The sequence below is a fragment of the Haplochromis burtoni genome, unplaced genomic scaffold (genome assembly GCF_018398535.1).
Source record: "Haplochromis burtoni strain Fernald_Lab_line unplaced genomic scaffold, NCSU_Asbu1 Contig_82, whole genome shotgun sequence".
Taxonomy (NCBI): Eukaryota; Metazoa; Chordata; class Actinopteri; order Cichliformes; family Cichlidae; genus Haplochromis; species Haplochromis burtoni.
The window spans coordinates 2,198,506-2,207,994 of NW_024582443.1; the positions used below are offsets into that span (position 1 = coordinate 2,198,506).

Sequence of the window (9,489 nt, forward strand, 5' to 3'; positions counted from 1 at the left end):
AGAGGCCCTAAAATTGAGCCCTGCGGGACCCCAGACTGAAAAGTGGCAGAGGAAGACTCATACCCTAAAAAGTTAACACTAAAAGTTCTGTCACAAAGATAGGACCTAAACCATATTAAAGCAGTACCACGAATGCCTGCAAGATGGTGCAAGCGAGCCAGTAAAATGTTGTGGTCTACAGTGTCAAAAGCAGCTGTTAGGTCAAGGAGGACAAGAACAACATGATTGCCAGAATCACAGGAAAGGAGGATATCATTAAAATGCTTAAAATGTTCATTATCATGAACAACATCTGCCTCTCCCACATCACCTTAAGGGAGTCCAGCTCCATCCCCACAACATTAGTGCCCTTGAAGATGAGTTTATTCAGTCTGTTGGCATCTGCAACCCTCAATGTGCTGTCCCAGCATGCAACAGCATAGAGGATAGCACTGACTACAGCAGACTCCGGAGCATTGTGCTGTTGTCCAAACCCACTGAGCCTTTCCTGTCTGACATGTGTTTCTGTGCAGCACGAAATCTCTGCTCTTCCAAAATACTTCTCCTACTTTTTAGTTCCCACATTTGTTTCTGTTTAGTTCATTGTGAAAAAAAAAATATACCAATTTATTCAATTTATTGTTGACAAAAAATTGCAGAAGATGTAACAGGATAATAAAAAGGGCAGCCTTTTATTTATTTATTTATTTATTTATTTTTGTTGACTTAAAATTAAACAAAAAAGAAACGGCATGAATGTTGGCAAATAAACAAAATCACACATTTCATTAACACCAAACTTATATACGTTTGTTAAACAGGGAAAATCATGATCATTTACTCTGCCGTGATGGGTCATCAGTGTCTTAACCGAATTCTGTATCTCAATAAGTCATGTTCACTTCTTCCTTAAATGTATGATGTTCTAAATAAAGAACAGATTAAAATATTAATATAATATTTGGTCTGTTGTTTGCTTATGATTTTATTTCAGTCCGCGCCATTAGTATTATTATTATTATTATTAGTAGTAGTAGTATATGTTCATACAGTGTGATATATTTTATTGTGGCACCATTCTGATCTGTTTCATCAGTATTGGTCTACGTACACACTTTCATATGATTAGCTCCACAGCAGTGGCCGATCCTCATCATCGTAAACCATCTGGTTGGTGCAGAGAGCAAAAAAATAAGTGAAAGCATAAACACCTGTCAGGACGTAGGTCAGGGTGATGCAACAAAATGCAGACAGGTAGAGCGTCTTGTTGCAGTAGTGATCGGTGTCTGCAGTGTTCTTGTTGTAGTCGGGTTCATAGATGGAGTAGACGATTATGCTACCTGGAAAAATGTAAATAAGATCTCAGAAAATAAGGTCTGATCATGCTTGGCAACAACAAATATTGCCGTAATGCATTTATTCTTGCATTAAAAAACTTTCATTTAGTAAACCTTAATATAAATTACTTTTCAGACAAGATGTTTGAACTCCAGGTTATCATTGATCTCTATTTGTGTTCAAAAGCTGCATGACTTAATTTAATCTCATTCTAGAGTGGCTAATTATTTATATATAATGATCTAGTTTAATTTTCAAACAGCCAACTTTCTTCTGATTGGCTACCTCTCATAAACTGACAGTTTGTGCTGTACAGAGCCAACAGTAGAAAAAATCATAAAGTGAGCATTTAGAGCAGTTTGGAGGCTGAAGTGGCAGGTTTGCATTTTCAGCAACCACAGGGCAATAATGGTATCGTTTTTCCAAAAATAATTTAGCTTTAAGTTTTGTTTTTGGTCTAATTTTAGTCATGAGTTCATTAGTCATTAGTCAAGCTTCACTTGGCCTTTGAAAAATACAGCATTTGTCACCACCATGTTGCTAATCACATCAGGTATGTACTGCAGTGCCTGGCTGTGTATTACAACAGCAACCTTCACTGTTAAGAAGCTGAATATAACTTCAATCTGACGATACACACTTTGTGGAGTTATACTTGTGGACCCAAAAGTAGAAGCGTGGAACAAAACTTGATTTTATCAGAAAGTGAGCTGTTTAACAAGGCTGCTCAAAACAAAGTTCCCCAAAATGCTGGGTCAAGTGATCCAGAACCAGGATACTTACCGATGATGAAGCAGGCAAAATGGAGGTTGAGGAACAGACAGTCGAAGAAAATATTGCACCTGTTCAAAAACCGGCTCAATCCCCACAAGACAGGTATGAATCCACAAATAACCAGAATGATGGGAATGGAGGGCGCCCTTGGACAGTCATTAAAGTACACACATCCTACAGAGCACAAGCATGAAAATGAAGACAACTGTCAAGTCGTTGTTGCATAGTTCTTGTTATTTGATTTTTCAAATTTTCCTTCCAACACATAAAATGAATGTAGATAAATTCAGTCTGTATATAGAGCCACTCACACTTACCAACTATCCCCTCAACAATAAACATGATGAGAAAAATCCCATAGATACACCCTGAAGGAAGGCAGACATGGTTTCAGTTACAAATGACACACAGCAGCTGCAGATGTGTGCAAAACTGTTCAAAATCACTTTCTTACTTATTACTCGAGGTATCCAAGTGTGTTGAGGTCTATCGCTCTCTGGCATCGTGACTAGTTAGAAATGAAACCTACAGAGACACAAAGGAAGCTGTGAGACGAGCTCAGGTTGCCTTTAACTGTCAGGCAAATGACAAATGAACAGAGAAACAGGGCAGATCACAAACAGTGTTCACAAGTCAGTGAAAGAGAAATCAGAAGATCGGTGGTTCGATCCCACGCTGCCTCCTGGCTGCATGCCAAATATCCTTGGGCAAGATACTTACCCCGTGTTTACCTACTGGTGGTGGTCAGAGGGCCCGGTGGTGCCAGTGTCCGGCAGCCACGCGTCTGTCAGTGCGCCCAGGGCAGCTGTGGCTACAACGTAGCTTGCCATTGCCAGTGTGTGAATGTGTGTGTGAATGGGTGGATGACTGAATGTAGTGTGAAGCGCTTTGGGGTCCTTAGGGACTGAGTAAAGCGCTATACAAATGCAGGCCATTTACCAATACGTGCCAAAGCCAACATGTAATAGACAAAAAAGAAAGGTTTAAACTTTATGTGTGTTTCATGTAGTTAAAAACCCCCCAAACAGATGTATTATATGACAGCAATAAAAGGCGTGTTAGTTTAAATAGTTTGTTGCAGCCCTACCTGCCTGTGTGTCTTGTTTGAAGGACAAGAAAAGAATGTTTGCACGAGAACGTGCCAACGTGTTCACACATGAATGTGTTGTTGTCTGAACTTCCTGTTACAGAGTCTCATTGCGCTGGGAGAACTTGCCATGAGGATTCACAAGCCATTTACTCAGATAATCGTTTGTATAACAGCGATATTACCACGAATAAAAGCACTTTTTAAAAAAATGTTTCGGACATTTTAGCCTTTATGTTCAACAAAACAATAGAAAGCAGAGACCGTGACATGGTGGAAATCCCCCCACAGCTCTGTTTTTGATCAAAACTAAGATCCAAAATACGGATTGCAGTATGCAGAATGTTTCTGATTTAATCATGTCTTTGGTGTCTTTCTGGGTTACCTCCTTCCAGTTGCTGTGCTAAAACTGTTTCCCCTCCAGGTTGGTCAAATTTATCACTACGGTTTTGAGAGATTCTTGGGTACGGCACATTCTGCCGGTCCTGTGTTAATCCTGATGACATTTTAAGCTAAAAGCCAAACTTGATTCTCAGGTGGGAAAAGTTCCTTTTTTTTTTACTTAAATCTGACAGCAGCCTGAGCTCCTCTTCATCACTGAATTCTTCCTCATCAGTCATTTCTTGGTCAGATTATATTCTGTCAGTTTCCTGGCCTCTCTCCTCCTCACCAGTGTAGTGATCAAATAGGTAGAGTCTCACTGAAGGTGTATTGACCTGCTATGATGGTGCCACACAGTGACCTGTGAGCTATTCCTGTAGAAGAGGCTCTCCTGGGCACTAAGGTTCGCGTAGTGTTTCCCAAGTAACCCAAGGTGTCTGTATGTGTGTGTGTTTATGCACATGTATAGGTGCTTGCTTGCAAGTGTACATGTGACAAATGTGCATGTACCTGTACTCAGTTATTTACGCTAATTGCCTCTCCCATTAATTTCTAATGACCGGCTTTTTTTGACCGGGAAAACCAAGAGTGTAGAAATGTTGAATAAAACACACAAAGTTGGATGCAGATGGATCTAATTTATATTTTGTGTTGAAATCCTCTTTGTGGACAAAGTCATGGAATCTTAGGTCAGTCTAATCAAATTAGGTACGTAAAACTTTTAAATCAGTCAAATTTGACACAACATGGCAGTTAAAGGAATTAAAAACTAACATAGGTGGAGAGATTTAATTAAAAAGTGATGACGGCAAACAAAGACTGAAATATTTTTATTTTTCTCTTATGAAGGGAACCAGTTACAACGTGGTAGTTTATTGTTCCCATGATATAGTTCGTTGAAAGTTCACACTTCCTATCTTTGCATCTAGCGCAGTGACATTAATATCTTTGATATCTGTTGATATTTTCTGCACTCAATTCATGGCACAGGGGGAGACTAATGTAAAGACAGAGCTCTACACACGCCAATAAGTCAAACCAATAAGAGGTTACTGAGCTTGTGCCCCCGACTGTTAAAATTCAGCCCATCCCAGCAGTATGTAAATGTGGGTCGCTGATCTCAAGTCTGCACCATAAAATATTTTGTGTATGTATTTTAATCTTCACCACACAGAGTACACGGACAACAGGTACAGAAAAGCAAAAAGCCGAACAGGACGTAGGTCATGTTGGTGGTCCAGAAGGCAAACAGGTAGAGCGTCTTGTTGCAGTACACATCCCTGCTTACTGTCTTATTGTAGTTGGGCTCATAGACGGAGTAGATCCACACATTTCCTGAAAGACAGAGCACAAATAAAATGTTTAATGTAGAAGTGAAGAGTTTCATGAGCAGTGTGCATTCATCCGATTCGTACTGAACCCACTTTTTTACTCAAGTATAAGTAAAAAAGTCCAGGCTCTGAAAGTAGGAAAGTAAGTAGTAGCTCTTTGAAGGACAATTCTACTAATCATTTATATGCACAGGTAACCTGTTATATTAATATATTAATAGAATAATATTAGTAGATGAGAGTATAGTTGTTATTCAAATCTAAACTGTAAGCAGTAAAAGAGGGGTGGAGGAGCACTAAGATCTGTTGTCGTGGCTCAAGGTGACGCAAATATTCACAACTGACAATAATTTCTGATCAGCTTCAGTAGATTTTCTTAGCGTGCAGCCTGTGATCAGCTGACCTGCTGCTGTTTGTAGATTTACACAACTGAATTTAACAAGATGTCAGCAGACGTTTTGTATTATTGTATCTATATAAATCAATAAAGTTAAAGTGAAGATGCTTCACCCTACTGTATGTTGTCTTTATACTAGACAACATAAGGTAGGTAAAAAGGTTGATTTCAACCAATAAATCTAAGTGTCGTCATCTTAAATGTAAATTAATCTCTGCTACACTTAATGTAACCTAACACAGCCACTGTGCACTGGTCCAACACAGTGATCTACTGTGAATGAACCACATTAACGGAAGCTAACCTGTTTATCCTGCACAAAACTGCTCAGTATCTTCATGCAACCTTTGAGTAACACAGAGCTAGTATAGCTTAGTTTACACTGCAGGACGTTTCACAATATAAAAATACGTCATTTATCAAAACACATTATAATAAAAGTAAAAGGTTGTCAGAAAAATAAATACTCAAGTAAAGTATTAGTTCCCACCTCTGGAAATTATGTCCCAATAAAATTATGGTACACCTAATATATTTGTCTTTTTCAAAAGTGATAGAAGATGTTTTCTGCAGTTGCTTTATTTGAATAGTTACATATGTAGAAAATTAGGTCAGTGAGATGTCCTAGAGTGAAACCAAACTTTAAAGTTACAGGTTATAACCAAAAACAAACAGGAGAACTGAAACATGGGTCGCTGTGAGTTCATCACCGATATCAGGAACTTTGATACATGAAAACAATGTTTTTTATATGTTTTTGAACAATCGCACGTTTTTTTATTTGCCTCTGTTCACCAGCAGAGTGAATTTAAAAGGAAACTATCAAGATGTGACTGAAGTGCAGACTTTCAGTCTCAGACAACAAGCTCTTACTTCCTAATTAATCAAAATCCAATGTCAGTTTACTGTAACAACACACATACATAGTGTGGTCTGATGGAGATAACTAAGGAAACCAATAGAAGTAACATATGAGTAACAATAGCAGGAAGTAACTGTGTGAACACGTCTGAAGGTTTTACCTACGTGCTGACTCTGACATTTGCTTTCTGGAAAGCAAAAAAAGAAAAGCTGCTTTCTGCTCGTAGAAATTGGGTTTGCTTAGTTTGCCCACAGATTAGTCAGCCATCTGAATCTTTCAGCTTACCAGCAATGAACCAGCAGAAGAAGAAGAGTGAGACGAGGCAGGTCCAGGCGCTGCTGTGGCTGCCGAAGCCTGCGCAACACGGAAGGATGGAGAGCAGACCCAGCAGCATGGAGACCACTCCCATCACCAGCAGGTAGATGGGAATGTAGCGCTGCCTGGGGCAGTCAAACTGGTACAACGCTCCTTTATGACACATGAAACATTACTGAACTCCGCACTTCAGAAAATCATACAAATGTGTACATCTTGGTAACAGTGAGTGCACCTGTGCTTACCAATGATGAACTGAGCAATGGGCATGACGCACAAAATCACCTGGAAACATCCTGAAGCAAAAACAGAAAACATGTTAAAGTCACCAGGAGCGTCTGCTCATGTGAGGTCAGTGTGGCACCAGTTCTTACCTACTACCACACATGGAGGTTTAGGTCTGCGGATGTGCCGAATCGTGTCAGTGTCAGTGTCAGGCATCGTCACCAATGATAACTTTAAAAGGAAAAGACACAGAAGCTCCAGCTCTGTTCACAACAATCACAACACTGCACACAGAAAGCTGTCAGGCGGGTGATATTTGAAAACAAGTGTTACAATTTTTTCATGATATATGAAATACCAACAAAGACATTGTAGTATAATTTTAGGTAAATTTCATGTTATTTTTTTTAACAACTACACTAGTGTAAACATGAACTGTGGCAGTAAATCTGACCAGATAACCAAGCAAACTTTAAACTGAGCCATTTTCACTGGGAAGACGTTTTGCGATGAGTTAGTCGTAAATAATGGTAAAAATGTCGTAAAGGTGATGCTGTACCTTCTTGAGTCCCTCTTCCTCCAACCTTGTCTATGAAAATTAGAAGAACATCTGGGGATTAAGAAGAGTTCACGTTATTTAAATACTGGTCTTAACTTCCGAATTGAGTGACTTTTTTTTTTCCTGATTTCTCTTCTCGTTTTTAATCCTGTGCTCATTTGTATTTTCTCAGCAAACATAGATTGGACTTCCTATTTCATTTTGACTTCTGCTTATGCATGAACATTTTTACTTGCCCCTGATGCAAAAGACGGCGCCGGTGTGTTTGGCTGGCCGTCTTCCTCCTTCCTGCTTTAGACTCCTTTTTCTCGACTTTTGCATAGTACTACTCATTCTTTTAACATTATGTTCATCTGGTGGCAACGCACTAATTACCTATGACCGGCAAATGCTTTTGGACCTTCGTTTTTCTCAATCTCATGACTCGGACTCACGATGGACCTTGGGAGGCGCCAGCTTGATGCGCTCGGTCTCATCCACCAGCGTATCCTGCCTGCCGCAAGAAACGCTACAGGAAGCGGGGTAAACGGAGCGGCATTCGTGTCCGCCTTAAGGCTTATTTTCGAGCTCAAGCTTTGGCTGATCCATATGCTACCATGGACCTTCTACCTACCTCTTCCTGCTCCCGGCACCGGCTTTCTACTCGATCACTCACCTGTCGGTGGATTTGCTTCGCCGGACTACCCCGCCCACCCAGAGGTATACTCCAAAGCCCTATAAGGGCTTTGGAGTGATGTCACGGGGGTGGGCGTGGAAAGGATTGTGGCCCGATCCGCCATTTTGGGGGTCTAGCGCAAGTGAAAAGGGAGCGAAGGCACACACAACAGCCATGGTTCGTATTTGCTGTGTGGTCGGCTGCAATGTTCGATCGCACGACCGGCAAGAGAATAAGGTTGAAAATGGTTTATCTTTTCATTCTTTCCCAACCTGGAAGCAACATGAGCGGCTCGTGTATCGATGTTACCAAACGAAGGCGTCTAGCCTGGATAGCAGCTGTGAGACGAGCTGACATGCAGCTCTCTTCCATCTCCAAATATCGTTTATCTACTTGTGTCAAGCCAGCCTCCAATTCGAGACTTGCAGTCAAGCCAGCCTCCAGTTTGTTTTCTGTTCCCTGTGTATTCAAAGTATTATGGGAATGGATGTGGAAACCGGATTTCAAAATAAAAGCCAACTTCGAGTGAATTAACAGATATGTTAAGAACATAATAACATATAATTTAGGCTTTTTTTTTTTACAAACTCTAATGTTAGATCTATATGACACAGCCTTGTACCCTGTCACTATCAAGGCCATCTTATTTTGGATTTCAAAGTAAAAGCCCTGTGAATCTTCATTTTTGAACTACTCTTTCAATGACTTAATAATGCTCTTAAAAGCCAAAGTCGTATTTCCAAATACTATTTGAACTTTATATCAACACTTTCCAACCACAGTCTTTTTCACAGTGATACGATATCAATATCAAGTCAGTCTGATTTTGCCTTTCATAGTAATGGCCCTTTGAAATTGCCGATATTTGACTTAATCTTCTAACGATTCAAAATGCTCTAAAATGGAAATTTCCTGTTTCCACAGGGTAATTCCACTCCAGATCAACAGTATGCAACCCCACAGTGATACCATATCGATATCAAGTCATTCTGATTATGCCTTCCAAAATAAAAGCCTTTTTAAATTGTCCATAATTGATCTACCTTAAGGTGATTTCAAAATGCTCTAAAATGGAAAACTGCTGTTTCCACAGGGTAATTCCACTTTAGATCAACAGTATACAACCTCACGATGTTACCATGTCAATTTCAAGTCAGTCTGATTTTGCTTTTCAAAATAAAAGCTTTTTAAATTGCCCATATATGACTTACTCTTGGAGCGAATTCAAAATGCTCTGAGATGGAAAATTGCTGTTTCCACAGCATAATTCCACTTTAGATCAACAGTATCCAACCCGACAGTAAAACCATGTAAATTTCATGTTGGTCTGATTTCGCCTTTCAAATTAATGGCCTGTCGAATTTGTCCATATGTGATATACTCTTTTAATTATTTCAGAATGTTTTAAAAATGAAAATTGCTGTTTCCACGGGATAATTTCACTCAAGATCGACAGTGCACACTATCACGGTGATATCAAGTCAATTTGCCTTTCAAGGTAATGGTCCATTGAAATTGTCCATGTATGACCCACTCTTTCACTGACTTCAGAATCCCATTAAAAGCAAAGTTGCTGTTTCCACAAG

At 39.7% G+C, this 9,489-nt stretch overlaps 1 protein-coding gene across 3 annotated transcripts; it reads right to left on the reverse strand.

The window, feature by feature from the left end:
* Positions 1-4,374: 4,374 nt before the first annotated feature.
* LOC121814776 (transmembrane protein 272-like) lies at positions 4,375-7,942 on the reverse strand. 3 transcript variants are annotated; one of them, XM_042222256.1, is made up of 6 exons: positions 7,904-7,942; positions 7,249-7,299; positions 6,839-6,920; positions 6,710-6,760; positions 6,435-6,617; positions 4,375-4,894 (listed from the first exon to the last, which is right to left on the reverse strand). In XM_042222256.1, the coding sequence occupies exons 3-6, from the start codon at positions 6,903-6,905 to the stop codon at positions 4,716-4,718; spliced, it is 480 nt and encodes a 159-aa protein (XP_042078190.1). In that variant the 5' UTR covers positions 6,906-6,920; positions 7,249-7,299; positions 7,904-7,942; the 3' UTR covers positions 4,375-4,715. The 3 variants fall into 3 exon arrangements, with proteins under 3 accessions (XP_042078190.1, XP_042078189.1, XP_042078191.1); XM_042222255.1 differs by having other exon boundaries at positions 7,862-7,942; XM_042222257.1 differs by having other exon boundaries at positions 7,624-7,930.
* Between the last annotated feature and the right edge of the window lie 1,547 nt (positions 7,943-9,489).